This window comes from Chiloscyllium punctatum, chromosome 48 (genome assembly GCF_047496795.1).
Source record: "Chiloscyllium punctatum isolate Juve2018m chromosome 48, sChiPun1.3, whole genome shotgun sequence".
NCBI lineage: Eukaryota > Metazoa > Chordata > Chondrichthyes > Orectolobiformes > Hemiscylliidae > Chiloscyllium > Chiloscyllium punctatum.
This window is the reverse complement of record NC_092786.1, coordinates 42,896,290-42,916,069: the sequence shown is the minus strand read 5'-3', so window position 1 is coordinate 42,916,069 and position 19,780 is coordinate 42,896,290. Positions and strand designations below refer to the sequence as shown.

Here is a 19,780-nt window from a genome sequence, read left to right as displayed (position 1 = left end):
AGCAGAAGGCATTATACATTTTGCTCTGGTGTGTTACACTCATTTGACTGATCAAAAAAAGTAAAAGTGAATTTGGTGAAAATCTGTTATTGCTCATAAAGGCTTGTTAATGTGCACTCAAATGTACCAGGTTTCCACTTGTGGCAATAGAAACAACAGTAGTCGTAAACCCAGGCTCTGCCGATGAGCAAAATTGACACTGGTGCAGCTAGTCTATCCATGCGGTATCTGTTGAATAAAGATTTTGTTGCAACTGTTCCATTAACAAGTTTAGTATCAGTTAGGTGGAAGAGGACCACCTTGTAGCCAAGGATTTAGAGAAAATCAAGAACCTGTCTGACCAATGATTTCAGGCTTACTGCATCACCTTAACAAAGGATTCTGGGTAATCCAAGATGGCGGATAGGAAAATTTCTGGCTGCAACAGGCTGCCCCTTTATTGAGGTATTTTAGGCGTTGGAGGTGATTTCCTCGAATTCCAGGAGCAGCAATTACTGTTTTATATGCTGTTGCATTGTTTTGGAACTCTGGGGTAAAAAGATCAAAACAACTGCACTTTTTAAAAGGAGGAAGACAGACAAAAGGCAGCAACCACAGGGGGAGAAAGAAACAAACCTATACTGCTAACTGACACAGCAGTGAATCCGCACAGTTACTGCCTTTGCTGTTTCAGTTCATGTATCTCTGGACATTGGAGTTCGTCTCAGAAATGTTAACAAACAGCGAAATTCACAGCTGACCTTGGAAGAACTTGTGTGGGAGAGCTCACAGCACAGGAACAGATACGTACATAGTTTTTAAGTGGAACCTTGCTGCAAGTCTACAGTAGGTAGTACAGCAGGTTCTTTCTTGATTATATGTTTTATTGAGAGCTGTCTCGAGTAAATTTTAAAAATATAAACCATAAGTACGAAGTTAGCCTGGAGTATTATTTTTTAGAGCAAAACGATGGTGCAATTTTCAGGGACTATAGATTTGAAGGAGTAAAGATCGCCTTTAGTAAATTGATATGCTCTTCCTATCGGATGTGGGAGTCCAGGAAGAGTTTCCATGTTACTAATCCTATCAGATCACATGGAAGTGGCAGTTAGAGGTAATAAGGAATTTATGAGAGCTACGAGGTGTGATGGATGGCAATTATAGAAAGGGAGAAAAGCCACAGAGAGAATCAGGTAGATGACTTAACTCCAGGAAGGGTAGGAGGGATATGCAGGTAGTGGTTATCTGTGGTTATCCCCATTTCAAACAAGTATGCTGTTTTGGAAATGTAGGAGGTGATGAACTATCAGGGGAACATAGCATGAACAGCCAAGTTTCTGGTATCGAGCTAACTCTAATGCATTGAGGGGTACGTGGGGTTCCAAGTGATCAATTCTGATAGGGGACTTTCTAGTTAGAAGCAGAGACACACATTTCTGCGGCCAGCAGCAAAATCTCAGAATGATGTGTTGTGCCTCCCTGATGCCAGGATCAAGGATATCTCTGAGGATGCAGAATGTTCTCAAGGGGGAGAGGGAAGAGCAGGAGGTCATTGTATACATTGGAACTAACAACGTAGGAAGGGAAAAGGCTGAGATTCTGAAGGGAGGGTAGAGAAAGTTAGGCAGGAATTTAAAAAGGAGGTCCTCGAGGGTAGTAATATCTGGATTACTCCCGGTGCTATGAGTCAGTGAGGGTAGGAATAGGAGGATTGAGCAGATGAATGCGTGGCTGAGGAACTGGTGCAGAGTAGAAGGGTTCACATTTTTGGATCATTGGAATCTCTTCTGAGGTAGAAGTGACCTGTACAAGGAGAACAGATTTCAACTGAATTGGAAGGAGTCTAATATATTGGCAGGGAGATTTGCTAGAGCTGCTCAGGAGGATTTAATTTAGTCAGGCGGGACCCAGGGATATAGTGAGGAAAGAGATCAATCTGAGACTGGTACAGTTGGGAAAAGGAAGGAGTCAAACAGTTAGGGTAAGCAGGAACAAAGTAGAGCACAAGGTAGGATTGATAAATTAAACTGCATTTATTATTTTAAAAAGGTGGGAAGGAAAGCCAAGACAACTATAGAACAGTGAGCCTGACATAGGTGGTGGGTAAGTTGTCGGAGGGACTCCTGAGGGACAGGATTTACATGTATTTGAAAAGGCAACTGATTCAGCAGAGCTTTGCATGTGGGAAAGCATGTCTCACGAACTTGACTGAGTTTTTTGAAGAAGTAACAAGAGGATTGATGAGGGCAGAGCTGTAGACATGATCTATATGGACATTAGTAAGGCATTTGAGAAGGTTCCCCATGGGAGACTGTTTATCAAGGTTAGATTTCATGGAATACAGGGAAAACTAGCCAATTGGATACAGAACTGGCTTGAAGGTAAAAGACAGAGGGTGGTGATGGAAGGTTGCTTTTTAGACTGGAGGCCTGTGACCAGTGATGTGCCACAAGGATCGGTGCTGGGTCCACTGCTTTTCGTCATCTATATAAATGATTTGGATGTGGACACAGGAAGTATAGTTAGTAATTTTGAAGATGAAATCAAAATTGGAGGTGCAGTGGACAGCAAAGGAAGCTACCTCAGAGTAGAATGGGATCTTAATGTGATGTGCGAATGGATTGAACAGCGACAAATGGAGTTTAATTTAGATAAATGTGAGGTGCTGCATTTTGGGAAAGCAAATCAGAGCAGGACGTATACACTGAATGGTAAGGTCCTGGGGAGTGTTGCTGAGCAAAGAGACCTTGGAGTGCAGGGTCATAGTTCCTTGAAAGTGGAGTTGCAGGTAGATAGGTTAGTGAAGAAGGCATTTAGTATGTTTTCCTTTATTGGTCAGAGCATTGAGTATAGGAGTTGGAAGGTCATGTTGCAAATGTACAGAACATTGGTTAGGCCACTTTTGGAATATTGTGTGCAACTCTGGTTTCCTTCCTATCAGAAGCATGTTGTGAAACTTGAAAAGGTTCAGAAAAGATTTACAAGGATGTTGTCAGGGTTGGAGAGTTTGAGCTATAGGGAGAGGTTGAACAGGCTGGGGATGTTTTCCTGGAGTGTCAGAGGCGGAGGGGTGACCCCATAGAGGTTTATAAAATCATCAGGGGAATGGCCTAGGATACACAACTTCTTTTCCCTGAGGTGGGGATGTCCAGACTAGAGGGCATAGGTTTCGGGTGAGAGGGGAAAGATATAAAAGGGACCTAAGGGGCAACATTTTCACGCAGAGGGTGATGTGTGTATGGAATGAGATGCCAGAGGAAGTCATGGAGGCTGGTGCAATGGCAATATTTAAAAGGCATCTCGATAGGTATATGAATAGGAAGGGTTGAGAGAGTATGGGCCAAGTGCTGGCAAATGGGACTAGATTAGGTTAGGTTAGGATATCTGATCGTCAAGGATGAGTTGGACCAAAGAGTCTGTTTCCGTGCTGTACATCTCTATGACTCTATAACACTTTACTAAATTGAGTATTATTTGCCTCTTAAGTAGATGAGCAGTAAATGGTTTAAAAATAGTGATGCAATACTCAACTGTAGAGTCATTTCCTGTTATATGAAATCAACACTTCAAAATTCTACCTGGATAAATTACTGTAAAATGCAAAACAAAAAACCTGAACCAACCAAGAAACTGATAATTCCAAGCACTGTCGACATAATTTTGGACATGTGAAACATACTTTAAGCTTTTTCTTAAATTTCTGCTATTAGAAAGCCCATCTGGTTCACGAATATCCTTTAGGGAAGGAAATCTGCCACCCTTACCCAGTCAGGCTGACATGTAACTCCAGATGGACAGCAGTATGGTCAACTATTAGTCACACTCTGAAAATGCTGAGCTGTTCAGTTCAAGAGCAATAAAGAACACATTTTGGCTGAAATATCATGAGTTGATAAATCAGCTTTTGAAACATGTAAACACTATAAAGTTTCTGTTCTAGTTGATTATTTTTAAATTCCCAGTTTTGGAGCTGGAAGAATGCCATTGTTCCATTATTGCTTTTGGATGTAGAGGGGTGTACAATTAGTATTATTATTGCAGACAAAACCTTTCTGCTGGCAAGGTTATTATAAAGCAAAAGGGTGAACAGTTAGTAAACATTACTGACTCAATTCACCAAGGAGAAAAAAAAAAGTGAAATAACCAGTGTTTCTAATCTTCACTTTTAAAATCAAAAATGGCAAGATTAGCACTCCTCGTTTCTAGTTAAAGAAAATAGCTCTCAAAAGTACTAAATATCAGAGCTGTATTCTCTGTGATTCTGACCAACATTTAAGACATGGACTAAAAGAAAATCTCTAGTTTCGCAAACTTCCCATTACTATGTATAACATTGACAATAGAGTGCCCATGATAGATTCCTGTTTATTTTGGTTGTTTATGTTTGTTCAATGCATTCTAACTTCAGCAAGACCATTAGCAATTATTTGGCAAGCCATAGTTGAAAATGACAATGTACCGTCAAGATCATTTTGTAGCTTCTAGACTCAAATGCACATGCAACAGCCAAACAGGCGAATGACATACAGGATCAAAATATGTACCACATTGCAGTCTTACAAATATTACTCACAAAAAAATTGGCATATGAGCTAAAAATTATGACGTTTTAACTTGTACTTTAATACACACATCTTAACATACAAGAAGAAAAGACACTGAGAATCAGTCATGGAACGAAAATATAAACCACAAGTGACAGATTTCATTTGAAGCACATATTTGTTACGCAGCTTGACTTAATTGCTCCTCTTCCAGGTACTAAGTTTTCTCAGATGTTTCCTCAATATATCATTAAAATATATATAGAAATTCAAGGTACGAAGTACAATATTTCACTGATTCTTAATGCTGTTGAAATTGTTGCAATTGACAATTTCTTCCTGAAAATTCAAATGACATACCACTGCTGAAGATGCAGCTAATTGAATTATTACAACCAGATTGGGAAATAATTCAAAATTTCAGTGCTAATCCTGAATTTTTTTAATGTTCAGGCTGAAGTTAGAAGTGTGTCAAATTTTGGATGCAATATTTTAGGCAGGACATCAAGGTTATGGACAGAATGCAAAAGAGGATCATGGCAGACGTCAGTTACGACGACAGACAAAAGAAGCAACTGGGCTCTTGTCACTGAATCAAAAACAACCAAGGTCAATAGAGCTGTTCAAAATTATGAGGAGTCCTGTTATAGCCAGAAGGGAATAGCCATTTGCACCGTTCAACTAGTTGGTAGCCAAGTTGTAGGAAGTTAAGATTTTCACCAAAATAATAGCAGTGTTAGGAGAATATGTTTAAGACATGGATGTTCTCCTATAAGCTGCAGCAGCAGCAAAATCAATAACATTTAAAACTGAAGGAGTAATAAGAGCATCAGAGAAGGGGAGGAGAACGAAAAAAAAAGTTCTTTCAGAGTTCTAAACATAGATATTGGGTTCAATAGCCTCCTATTAGACTATATATAGCTAAAGATTCCATTTCCTTGAAACCCTTTCCTAACCTTGAAACACTTCTCAAATCACAATCTCATTACTAACAATAAATACTTCCTAGTTTACACGGTATTAGTGAGAATTGTTGATGTCACATGAACACCAACAGAAATTAAACGGGCCCTCGATTATATTACAAATAATGTACAAACTCCTCACCTCCTAAATAAAATTGGTGCAAGCCATTATTAATTCCAGGAAAATATCATAATTGATAATAAAAGGTACTGTTTAAAAATAAGAAAAAACTGTCCTCAATTCTTGTCTCCAAAAATAAATGGACTTGAGATTGAAATTTATGAAGTACTACTTGGAAACCAAGAGTTTTAGACATAATTTAAACCATATGCAATCTATTATTATTCTCCACTGTATCAACCTACATAGCCTATTACAACATATGTAGCTACGATAAGTTATACAACATTGTTCACTGAATTATTCAAGTCAAAAAGTACTTCAAATTTCATATTTGGTGTGGTTAAAAGTACCTCCTTCATTTTCTGAAGATTCTCTTTTTCACTGTGAGAAGAACAAACATCTCCACTTAGATCCATATGGCAAATCATTTTCAAATTGAGAAGTGGAAAAGGTAGCCGTAGTTTCTTGTGCTGGAACTCCTTTAAGACTAGGCCACTTTAAAATGGAGAGCTCCTAACAATCTTCTTAACATGTAATCAGAAAATCCTGTCTCATGCATATCACGAGCATATAGTTGCCCTTACTGGCTGAAACAGGCCTAACGACTCAAATTCAAAATAGCAATTTTGGTAATATAGTTTAATTATTTAAAGATATTTGAAAACATTTGAAGGCACTGGATTTAGGACTTCCACACAGATTTGCAGGCATAAATTAATGTACAGCCATATTATTCTTGAAATCATAGAGGAGACTTAGCTTAACAAGAACGTGACATGGGGATCTTGTTCCTTTCCCAGGCTATGATACTATCCATTAAAAGCACAATGTCTTTTGAACAAAAACCTACCAGTAACTGTGTTGACACTACTTATTACCTTGACTCAAATGTGTAACATGGAAAATTCACCCAATCATATGTCAAACTCTTGCGAGCAGATCTGAGAAATAATGCTTAACACTAGATATATGAATAGATCTAAACATATCTGTAAAAGTAACTCACTGGAATTTCAAACATATATAGCAGCAACGTCACTCAAAAAACCTCCTTAAAATAAGCCAAACACAAGATCAGTTGTTTAGCCTATTTCATTCTGCATGACAAGTGTGGAGTTATGATTTGTACCTCAAAATTTCCAAGCAGGCTAAGACTAGTTGCTGGTGGAGCACTGATGCTCAGGAGCTGCTTCCCTTGGTCAGCATCATTCTCTGGTCTTAAATACTGCCTCCGGCTATAAAAGGAAGAGAAAATACGACATAAAAGCAAATACTCTTTATCCTTTGGTAGATGAATTTGATACTAGAAGAAACCAAACATTGTCCCCTCTGTGTTTTAAATTATCCAAAAACTCTGTAAACTCAGAATATATTGTTAAAATTCAATTAAACATGAACATTTAAGTAGTAACCTTTAATCGGCTCAAATAAATAGCCCAAAATATTTCTAAAAACTTATTTCAACAAAACCGTCCCTCTTCACTGACAACTCAAGTGCCTTACTAAGTAATTATGGCAATAGAAATAACAAAGTTTAGAATGTGCCTTTGTATTCAGAATTTTACACAGATTCCCCTCCTCCAGCTTTCAGTTCTTTTTATTTCTGTGCTTCTAACTTTTGACTGGAAATGCTTATTGGTATCCAACATTAATTTCATCAGCAAAAGTTATGTCAAGCATACTTCTGCACAAAGAATACTGTGTCAAAAAAGAAAATGTCATATTAAGCATAAAAAGCATCAGCAATTAGCCAGCAGACAGCATTCAACTCTGTTAGTGGTACCTCTACTAAGGCACTTTTATATAACATTAAAATTCCAGAACACCAAGTTTTTTTCAGGTTGTAAGTTTGCTTGCTGAGCTGGTAGATTTGTTCTCAGCCGTTTCGTCACCATGCTAGGTGACATCATCAGTGAGCCTCTGGTGAAGCACTGGTGTTCTACCCCACTTTCTATTTGTGTGTCTTGGTCTGTTAAGGTGGGTGATATCATTTCTGGTTCTTCTTCTCAGAGGTTGGTAAATGGGGTCCAAATCAATGTGTTTATCAATGGAGTTCCAGTTTGAATGCCAACTGTCTAGGAATTCCTATGCGTGTCTCTGTTTAGCCTGTCCTAGGATGGATGTGTTGTCCGAGTCGAAATGGTGTCCTTCTTTGTCTGTGTGTAAGGATACAATAGGATAGCCGGTCATGTCTTTGATGTAAGGTATGCAAACCAGGGGCTTCCCTCAGACCCTAGTCTCACTTCCCGGCACACCAACACACAGACTAGCAAAGGAATTTCACTGTAAACTGAAATACCTAGTAGAAAACTCAAGCAACTCCACCCAAAAATTCCTGAACATCAAAGACACCAAGATAGAAGAGGAAGTAGTCATGGTCTCCTTCGACGTAATAGCACTATTTACATCAATTAACATCAGCCTGGCCAAAGAAATACTGACCTCACTACTAGATGAACCAAGGACACAGACACTAGACAGTACCAGCTCCTTCCCACTTCACCTTCAACAACAAGATGTACAAACAAATCAACAGGACACCCATGGGATCACGAATATCAAGATTCTTAGCAGAAGCAGTAGTGCAGAGACGAGAACAAACAGGCTTCCCCACGATCCAACCCAAGCTTTGGGTCCACCACATAGATGACACCTTTGTCATCACGAAATGGAACAAATTAGAGGAAACCTATAAAATCATTAACAATATCCTTACTGGCATGAATTTCATCAAACAGGAAGAGAAGAACAAGACTCACCTTCCTAGACATCACAGTCGAATGAACAGTCAATGGAGAACTGCAGACCAGCATCTATAGGAAAGCAACATACACAGACCAGATATTCAACTACAGGAGCATTCAAACCAACACCCACAAATAGAGCTGCACCAGGACATTCTTTTTAAAATGGGCCACAACACACTGCAGCACCCAGGAACTATGAGCAGCAGAAGAAAAACGCCTGTACAGCGTATTCAAGAACAACAGATACCCGATAAACACAGTCCGCCAATTCTTAAACAACAAACCCAAACAAAGAGACAACACGCCCAGAGACTCCAGCCACACTACCATACATTAAAGACATCTCGGAGAAGACTTCCAGACTAATCCGACCTCTTGGCATCATTGTAGCCCACAAACCTACTAACACACAAACAGCTATTGATGAACCTAAAGGACCCTACACCAACAACCAGCAAATTGAATATCATTTACAAACTACCCTGCAAGGACTGTAACTAATACTACATCGGACAGACAAGCAGGAAACTAGCCACCAGGATACACGAACACCAACTAGCCACCAAAAGACATCACTAGTATCCTTACATACAGACGAAGAAGGACATCACTTCGACTGGGACAACACATCCATCCTAGGACAGGCTAAAGAGACACAGGCACGGGAATTCCTAGAGGCCTGGCATTCAAACCAAAACTCCATCGATAAACACATTGATTTGGACCCCATTTACCAACCTCTGAGAAGAGCAACCGGAAATGATATCACCCACCTTAACAGACCAAGACACATAACAGAAAGTGGGATAGAACACCAGCGCTTCACCAGAAGCTCACTGATGATGTTCCTAGTATGGTGAAGCAACGTCTGAGAACAAACCTACCAGCTCAGCAAGCAAACTTACAAGCTGAACCTCAACCTGAGCTACAAATCTCTTAAAAATTGCAAACCAAGTTCTTTTTCTATAACACTGTATTTGGAAATACATTAAATAACATCTCACAACAAAGGGTGTGCTATAGAGCAGGGAAAGGTCTGACATGGACGTGGGCACAAATAGTTTAAATGTATCACAATGAGAAAAGTGGCATCAAGGAGCTCCAATTCAAATAGGTTAAAGAATTACAGTAATAAGTCCTAAGATGATTAGTACTATAGCACACTCTGCAGATAAGTCGTCCTAAAAATACCGTTCTGATTAAAGCTTCATGTCAAAGTTTGTTGATCGAGAAATTGCAAGTCACAACGTAGTCAATTTAAGGAAAGAAATTAATAGCAGAGAATGATCTCAGGCAAAACTGTGGAATTGTTTTAAAAAAAAATACAGCCAATTTATGTAACTTTTAACTTTAAATATAATTCACAATCCTCAAATGCAATTCATTAGAGTAAATGAATGAATTGCCAAATAATTTGTGTATGCGTCCTGTACGAAAACACTTTCACTTGAATCCTGAAGAGTGCCACTTGTTTTTTTTTCAAACTGTAGAAAAAGACACAGAAATACCTTTTGCAAGGTATCCCTTTTAGTCTTTGCAATGAAGTGTCCAGGTCAAAGTATCCCGAATGTTTTTTTCTTGGTGGAACCTTGGTGTACAACAAGATAAATTCTATTAAAAATAAGTTACGCTGACTTACAGACTCTTTGACACTTAACCACATCAAATGATTGTAAAATAGTCTGCAACAGTAATTTACAGGAAATATCCAGAAAGATAATATTTTGATTTCTATTCCAGAAAGCTAGGTGGTGAAAACAAAACTGAACCTGAAGGCTTACACACTTTTATAAGTTATAGTCAGAAAGATACATAATACAAACATGCAACATTGAACAACCAGTTTAATCATCTTACTGTGTATAGCAGCACAAGTGAAACCCCAATTAATGTCCGTCATCTGGCATTACGAAACAATTAACATCTGATACTGTACTAAACAATTTCAACCAAACATGAAACCTACCTGCTATACAGGCACACAAAATGAGCATGACCAGACTGGTTTTGAAATTTATTGGAGAATAGAATTTCCGTGTTCTGGACGCCACATTTTTAAGAACAAAAGGAATAGAAGGAGAATATTCTGCTCTTCCAATCTGTCTCTACCTTCAATTAAATCATGGACGATCGTTACCTACACTCTGTTCACCCACGTATCATCCTCATCCGTTCATACCCTAAGCCAACATAAGTCTATGAAGGTCTTGAATATTTCAACTGATTAAATAGTTGCAACCTCTTGGGAGAAAATACATATTTTCACAACTCCACCAGCGGAACACTGTTTCCTGATTTCATGCAAAAATAGTCTAGCTTCAATTTGAATATGTTGCCCTTTGTTCTGGGATTCCTACAAAAATAGGGATAACTCTCTTATCAAAACTCTCATCATTTTAAAGAGCTTGATCAGACCATCCACCTTCCTGCTAAATGCAGGGAAATACAATGTTTATGCCATTTTTCCCTCAATATTTCATCCTTTCACCAAATCATAACTTGAGTGAATACTTCTTATAGTTTCATGCTCAAGATGAATGCAGCACTCTAAATTCTGATAAAGGCTCTGTATAACTGAGGCACCATTTCCTCAGTTTGGATTCCAGCCTGCTGAGACAAAGACCACCATTTCGTTTTCTTTTTCATTACTTCTTATTTTCTGTCTGCTAGTTTTTCAGTGTTTTGTGCACATGGATACCCAAATTCTTTTGCTATTCCACATCACAATCAATATATTCCCATTTGCTTTCCTCAGTTCTGAATCAGATGACATTACACTGAGTCACACTTGACTTGAATTGCCTTAGTTTTGTCCACCCACTTAAATGATATTCATGTTCTCATCTAACAACTCAATAACACCTAACTCCCTTATGTATCTTTAGCACCCTTTCTCCTAATATGTTTCTAAAGCTTTACTATTACCTTTGGTGAACCTTGCAAGTTTCTTTCACATTCCAAAAGACAGATGTACGAGCAGAAGTCAGCCAATCAACACATCGGGTCTGCTCCGCCACTCAATGAGATCATACCTGATCTAATAATCCTCAATTCCACTTGCCTGCATTTTTCTTGTATGGATTAGATTAGATTAGATTCCCTGCAGTGTGGAAACAGGCCCTTCGGCCCAACAAGTCCACAGTGACCCTCCGAAGAGCTACCCACCCAGACCCATTTCCCTGGGACTAACGCACCTAACACTATGGGCAATTTAGCATGGCTAATGCTAAATTTCCCTGGGACTAACGCACCTAACACTATGGGCAATTTAGCATGGCCAGTTTACCTGGCCTGCACATCTTTAGACTGTGGGAGGAAACCGGAGCACCCGGAGGGAACCCACATAGACACTGGGAGAATGTGCAAACTCCACACATACAGTCACCCGAGGCTGGAATCGAACCTGGGACCCTGGAGCTGTGAGGCAGCAATGCTAACCACTGAGCCACCTTGCCGCCCACAAATCCCTTGATGCCCTTACTGATAAAAATCCTGTCTGTCTCAGCCTTAAACGTACTTAGCAACCCAGCCTTGACAACCCTATGTAGTCAAGAAATCCACGTATTCACTATCCTCTGAAAAACAAAACTCCTCCTCATCGTTCTTAAATGCACAGCCCTTTATTCTGAAATTACACCCTCTGGTCCTAGGCTGTCACACAAGGGGAAACAATCTTCCCATATCGACTCAGTCAAGTCCCCTAAGAATCCTATATGTTTCAATAAGACCACCTTTCATTCTTCTAAACTTCAATGAGTACCGGACCAACATTCTTCTAAGAGGGTCCCTCCATACCCTCGATCAAGATAGAAACATAGAAAATAGGAACAGCAGTAGGCCCTTCACCTCCTCTAGCCTGTTCTACCATTCAACATCATCATGGCTGATCATCCTACTCAGTACTCTCTTTCTACTTTAGCCACATATCCATGGATCCATTTAGCTCTAAGAACTACACTTATCTCCTTCTTGAAAACATTCAACGCTTTGAGCTCAACTGCTTTCCGTAGCAGAAAAGTCCACAGACTTACCACTTTGAGTAAAAGAAATTCTCATCACAGTTCTAAATGGCCTACCCTGCATCCTTCAAATGTGACCCCTGGTTCTGTGCTCCTCAGTCTGAGGATCATTGCAGTAAGGATGTTCACAATCTAGTCCTGTTACAATTTTATAGGTTTCTAAGATGCCCCTCCTTTCTTCTAAACTCCAGCAATGAATGCAGTTGACAAACCTCCAGGCTGATGAACCTTCTCTGGATTGCTTCCAGGGCCAGGATATCTTTCTTTCCATCAGGAGCCTTGACATGTTCGAGCTGAGGTCTGACTAGTGCCCTGTGTAGCTTTAGCAAAACTTCCTTATGTTTATACTCAATTCCCTTTGAAGTAAAAGCTAATATTCCATTGGCCTTCTCAATTACCCACTGAACTTAGATATTAGCTTCTTGTGAGTCATGTACAAGGTTTCCAAATCCTTCTGTTCTTTAGCTTTCTGCAGTTTTTCTCCACTGAAATAACATTCAGCTCCTTTGCTCTTCCTGCCAAAGTGCATAACCTTACATTTTTCCACTTTATATTCCATTTGCCAAGTTTTTACCCACCCACTTAACTTGCCTATATCCCTTTTCAGATTCTTTGTCATCCTGACTATTGCCTTTTCTCCTATTTTTGTGTCATCCACAAACTTGGCTATAGTCCATTCACTTTCCTCATCCAAGTTACTAATGAATCATACATAATTTTTTTTGTGTTCATTCATGGAATGAGGGTGTTCCTGGCTAGGCACAGCATTTATTGCCCAGCTATTAAGAGTCACCACATTGCTGTGGGTCTGGAGTTACATGTAGGCTAGACCAGGTAAGGATGGCAGATTCCTTCCCTAAAAGGACATTAGTGCACCAGAAGGGTTTTTCCAGCAATCGACAATCGACAATTAGACTCTTAATTCCAGAGTTTGAGGCCCTAACATCAATGTCTGTGGCATTCCACTACTTAAAAAGGTCCTTTTTAACATCTTTCACTGCTTTATTTGATTGACTGTTTATTCCTGCATTCTGCAAAACGTAATAACAAATTCAATCAGTGCAATCAACATTTATAAAGTAGTCCCTTACAATCAGGTTGTTAACTAATTGTTGTCAGTTAATTCATTGTGATTGGTTTTCTTATGGTTCTCAAAACTTCTCCAAAATATACTTCAGAACTGAATTACCTTTACTTAGCCTACTTTGCTTCTATGTTAATGAAGAAGTAAATCTCTCCCAACATAATCATATTGTTTTTGTTGTCTTCTTCCACAATCTGATATTTATGCAATCCATCATGTGTGTCACACCCTACCCTACTCCAAATGATGATTAGATAATTCGGAGGACATTTTGGCTTCTTGGAACTGTTTTTAGGTGTAGATTAAGACCATCAATTTCTTTGTGCCAGATTGAAGTTGCCAAATATTGAACAGAAGTTTTACAAAAATCTGTTTCTACCACCAGATGTCACAAATGTATTCACAGAGCGCTGATGTGAAATGTCAGTAATTCAGTACTGCAAGCACTACTGTTGTAAGGAGATTTGTTTTGGAGACTGAAAACGGAGACTACTTCAAACATTCCGATAAAGTCATTCCGATAATACCAAAACGTTTTGAAGACCTGTACTTATAACAGATGTGTAGAAGACAAAGAAACTTAAATTTGACAAGTAAGGAAAGGAAATAGCAACAAGATGCATTTTTTTCTTAGTCAAAAATAAAATGATGTCTGGTGTGAGTAATTTCCAATGTTTGATCTGATATAAAGTACCATGCCCATACAGCTCACAGAAGTGTAGCTTCTGTAACTTACTGGTTAGTTGAGCAGTCAGCATCCAACATCTTAGAGAGACAAGTACTGAATGATCACGCAAGATTAGGAATAAACTTTGAAAAAGATTTCCACTCAAAAAGTGTTACAATAAATAATAATTGAACACTTTGCTGTGCACAACTGCAGTAAATTGCCAATCAAATATGTGTTAACAGAATTGTCTGAAGAATACAAACGCATCATGTTACAAAAGTCTACCCCTGACCAAGCATCATGCAAAGTCATTGACAGCACAGAATCCAGTCATTCAAAATTTGCAGGTATGACTCAAATGAAGCACCAAATACATAAGCTTCCACCAGCTGTGTCCTGTAATTGTGGCTACGAGGCTTTAAACAATATGGCCTAAGGTCTAAACAGTTTGAGTTTTTTTTCTCAAAACAATTTTGAAAAATGTAGATCAACTTTTATAACTTGGAAGAGGCCAGTTTTAATCAACTTCTTCATGGGAAACGTGGGACAGAATCAACCTACTTTAATGCTGTCATAGATGACTTACAAACAAGTGATATCTGACATCACTGCCAGCAATGCTGCAGGACCTGTGGAATGGTTTCAGTTTTAAGGTTTTTTTTATTGCAGTACTTGCCTTGTCATTTTAACAAACTGCAAAACTGTGTACCCAGAGGAGATCTCAGAAACAGCAGCTGCTGCCACACTCCCTGAGCAAAATGGCAAGTGGATTCTGGACAGGTGGTGGGGGAGCAGTGAGAAGGGTGGAGTATGGAACAGATAGGAATAAACAATAGTGGTCACTCAGCAATAATGCCAGCTGCACAGACTTCCTGTTCCAGTGAGTTTACAGAGGAGACAGCATTATAATTACAGCACTTTAAATGACCCACTCTTAGAAAAAAAAACTTATGAAAATGTGGATTTAAAAATAGAATATTAAGCCAGTTAAAACAAAGGCAACATGAACTTACAGGACTTGAAAGTAAGGGCAATCCAGTACATGGGTGAAAAACTTTAGTTGAAACCCCATCTAATGAACGTCGATTTTGCTTCTTCCAAAAGTTGCCAGAAGGTTTCAAAGGAGATTTTGAAAAGTTCTTCTGCAAGAAAAATGTGCCCCATTATGGACTTACAAACTAAACAGAAAGTAATGGATATTTGGAATTTTCTGAGGTCTTTGAACAGTGGTAAATGACCAATAGTTTTTAAAGACTTAGGTAAAGAAACATTTTCACGGTTGGATGCTGCACTTGGCTAAAGTATGGTATTGGTCTTTGTTTCAATCCAGTCCTGAATAACTGGATGACAGTTCCACTTAACGTCTTGGTAATATTCCAATGAGGCTGTGTGCTGCACATTTAATTCCCATTTTAAATTTCACCCCCATTCCCTGGACCTTGGGAAACTCAGCAGCTAATGACAGGGTGGACTCCCGGATCCAGAAATTAAGTACCTTTCCACTTAACTGCTTGAGTCAGCTTATGCTGTGAAGCCCCTCACTAACCCCCAAGTCTGAGTCACAACCTTGTACTGACTAAACCCTCCTTTTCCTCACTAACCCTAACCCAGCCTCCAATATCTCCCAGTCCTTGAATAATAGTTGTAGTGGGAGATAGAGACAGAAAGTGCACTAATCAGGCTTACTGTCAATTTTTTTCTGTGACACCTGATCACACAAAAGCCCTCCATCAGACTTCAAAGTTAATAATAAAACAATTATATCTAGTTGCTTGATGCTGGCATTGAGTTTTAAAAACTGAAAAATTTGTTTCACAGTCTCCCATTGACATCCTTCATCTTCATGGTCAATGTTCTTCACCAAGAGTTTCATGTGCATTTGCAAGCTGAGATATTTAACTGCTTAGGAACAGTGGGATGGATAGAAAACTCCCATGGGCTGATTTGAAACTGCTATGAAATACTGTGACAGTAAGGTAGTTGTCTTTCATAGCACTCCCATGAGCCAGTTTCTAAACTATCCAGATGTTCCCAGTTATTTTCAGCCTAATTTGAAACAGTTGAGTTCTGAATGAAAGTTACGCAAGAGGAATTAATTATCCTATGTTGCAATCAGTGCACAATTACAATATTCATAAAGGTGCCAAACAACTGTAATACTGAATAAATCACATGCAAGCAGCTCAGTACAGAAACAAGAATGACCAAGAATTAATATTGTACATTGAATTAAGATATCATAAAGTAGCACATTTTTTACTGAAATTAGATTCACAAGTACATATATATAAAATCTAAGAAACTATATTACTTAACATGCAAATCAATTCATTTATTCTAACTTGCAAATGTTTGTATTATTTTGATCCATAACTTCTACAACTCTTCCCTACACTTTCTGCTGTCCAATGCTGAAGAGAGTCAGCAGCAAGGGAAACAGAGTGGGGGTGGTGCATGACAGAATTTGGGAGGGGAGGGGAAAAGGTAGTGAAAGGAGACAAATAAGCGGTGAAGTTTGCAATCAAAATCATAGAAGAAGCAAATGGGACAAGACTGTGTGGACAGTGAGGGAAGCAAACCAGTTATGAAACAACGCAAGACATACTGCAGGGAGAGAACAGGGGTAAAAGAAGCGGCAATGGCTGTGGGAGAAATGAGGGTACAGTGAGGCAAGCAGGAAGGGACCACATGCAAAGTCAGGTGAGGCGTCATTGAGGGTCAGTGAGCAAAACAGCAAAGGTCTGCACGGGCAAGGCAGTGAAGGGAATCAATACTTTCTTTTAACATCACGGAGGCAGCTGTATGGGATGGTGCTGTCAGTGATGTTAAAGGTTCTGACATGGCATCTGGACATGAGGACAAAATGGACTCCCCTGGCTTTTTGTATCCACAACCACAACCTTATATACCTAATCACCCAAACACCTATGGAACTAAGAATTTGCTCGAATTGCCTCCCAAGCACATAATGAAAGGTCCCAATTAAGTGTGATTACTAAAAAAGAAAGTGCCAAGAGTGTTTGGAAGACCGATAAAACTCATTAAACTTGAGTCTGCATATAACTGAAGTTAACACAAGGCAAGAGTATGGTGAATATCTTTCCATAATATTAAGAAATTGTTGCATTCCAAACTAGTCAAATTAAATTGCTTAAAGATGATTAATTGCCAATGGAGTGGAAAGTAAAATGTTCTTACACTATACACCTGAGATTCTCCAGGCTTTTCTTTACAGTCTCCAGTAAGTCTTCTTGGCATGGCTGAATTGCGGGTGCACTGTAATGAGTCACAGCTCTGATTTTCCACATCTGTTTTATCCTGCTCTCCTTTCTTTTTTGAACTAACAGCTTCTTTGGCTGCAGGTTGTATTGTGCCAAAGTAACCATCACTGGACGTATCCAATTTATTGCTTTCAATTTTGCAGCAGGAATACCCCAAACCTCTGCGGTTTGCAGAGGCTGAACACCAGGGATGTGAGCTTTCTGTGTTAGCGGATTTATTTTTTGCATTGTTTATGACGTTGTGAGTACAAGTGCTCGAGTCCAAGTTACTGGGATAGGAACAGTCTGATTTTTCTCTATTAAATGTACTTGCATTGTCAAGTTCTGAGATACCATGGTGTGTATCAGGGGTATGTAGATGTAATTTAGAATTATCTGTACAGTTCGCAATGTCCTCATGGAAGGAAACAGGACATAATGACTCTACTGTAGTTTTCTTGTCAATTACAGCGTTGTCAGATTGTGGGCACTTGCAGTTCACTTTACCTGTGTCAAGGGTTTGTGACAGGTCTGATTTATTATGTTTATTTACAGTTCTTTCAGCAGGACATTTTGTTTCTGATGTGCCACTGTTATCAGTAACAGAGTCCACTGGAAATAGTTTTCGTCGTGTCTGTGATTTTGGGCAAACTGTTTTATCAATGCCAACTTTTACCTTTCTACATAATGTGACTGGGGTATCTTGGGAAGAGGTCCTGCTCTTCTCCATGCATCTGTTTTCGAGGAAACTGCTTTCAGTGCAGGCAGCTGAACTGCAAGGAGTCTCTTTCCCTCGGCTTTTCAGGCTTTCTTCATATGAGCTCTGAAGTAGTTTTGCACTCGTTGAACTTGGCTCTTGCACTGCACTAAAAGGACTTCCAGCAGTATGTGTATTTTGTTCACAATAACTCAACTGTTGGGCAATTCGCGCAATCACTTCTTCCCTTTCTTGAAGCAAATTTCCTATCAAAGGGTTAATCTCACCTGACAGAATAGGAGAAGATGTACTGCTGGTTCCATTGGAATCTGTAGCTGCAAATGACTTCAATGTCTTCATTGTTTGGCTCTCATATGACTGTAGTTTAGTTATTTCAGTAGCATTTGCCCAATTGCAACACTGAGCCTTAGTCTGTGAATTTCGGATTTCAGGTATTTTGTCAGAATCACTTGTTGATGATTTGCCTGGTTCCAAGATCTCAGGAGAAGGACATTTTCTTGTGTTTACTGTATTTGTTGATAGCGATCCATGGTTTCTGACAGCTGTCAATGTTTGCTTATTATACTTCTGTTGTACCCCTGGCATACAGTGCTCTTTTCCACTGGTAGATTGAGAAGCATCTTTTTCTTGACTGGGAATATTTTTCCCATAGAAACTGATAGTACTATGGATACTGCACGTCAACAGTGGGTAGGTAGGCTGCCTGGGCAAGGATAGGACACTCACTCGCAAAGCCAGGTTATGGGAAATATTAGGAATTGGAAAGACATGTTCAACTGGAGGCTGGGTAAAATTTAGCAACATATCTTCATCTGTTGCACTTATTCTGAAGATTAATAAAAACAAAATTAACAAGTCACATACAAAAATATAAATCGGTGGGAAAAAAACTTATCTAATGCATCATTACGCCTAATGCTGAAACAACAAAAGCTAAAGCCTGGAATTTCTGTAAGTGAAAGGGTTTCTCATCACTGGAGACAAAAGCCAAGGTATACCTTCCTTTGGTAGGAAGTGGGGTTGCATTTTATAAGGTACAGTTAATTTAGTGGCTGCTATTGGGCTTGCCATCCTTTAAAAATAGTGCTCCTTGCTCACCCATTCCAAAACAATTGTTAAACCAATCATTGGACCAGCAGCAGTGATCTCACTGGGGGTGGAGGCTGCTGGTACAACTGTAGATAGAGAAAGAGTCCACATTGACGGATAAATCCCTTCACAACCAGCACAGCTAGTTAGGCAGGCCCTGCCAAGAGGTGTGCAATCACAGCGGACAGGAGGCACTGATGCCACAGAATTAGCCACTGCTCCCTGGGGTTTCATTGTGGACTAAAGAGTGTCCAAGAAGGAGAGGCTCCTCATATCCCCAGAGCCCAACAGGATTTACCTGGCAATCTGCTAACCTGCTGAAGAGCAATCCACCATTGCTTTTATGGCTTCTTTAAAATGCCTTGAGGCATATTTATAAAATCCTTTAATATAAAACAAGTTGTTCTTAATTATTTGTACTCTCCATTAATCTTGTCATACTATCTGCACTTGGACTTCGAAATTTCTCTGGTCATCCTTCTCGACACATAGGAAACACCTGACTGAGATGCAAATGACATTTCCCAATATATTTTCCCCACTGAACTTCATCTGCCACAGTTTTGCTGACTCACTTAATC

At 39.3% G+C, this 19,780-nt stretch overlaps 1 protein-coding gene across 6 annotated transcripts in view; it reads right to left on the bottom strand.

Annotated features, from left to right (window-relative positions):
• Positions 1–19,780, bottom strand: part of atosa (atos homolog A) — a 104,313-nt gene that overhangs the window by 7,969 nt on the left and 76,564 nt on the right. For all 6 annotated transcript variants that reach the window (XR_011955891.1, XM_072565063.1, XM_072565067.1 and 3 more), the window contains 4 exons: positions 17,331–18,936; positions 15,146–15,274; positions 9,868–9,947; positions 6,742–6,847 (listed from right to left, as the gene is read on the bottom strand). Coding sequence is in view for 5 of the 6 variants with exons in the window: in XM_072565063.1 (XP_072421164.1) it covers positions 6,742–6,847; positions 9,868–9,947; positions 15,146–15,274; positions 17,331–18,936 (1,921 nt within the window). In the remaining variant the exon portion in view is untranslated. The remainder of the gene's footprint in view (positions 1–6,741; positions 6,848–9,867; positions 9,948–15,145; positions 15,275–17,330; positions 18,937–19,780) is intronic.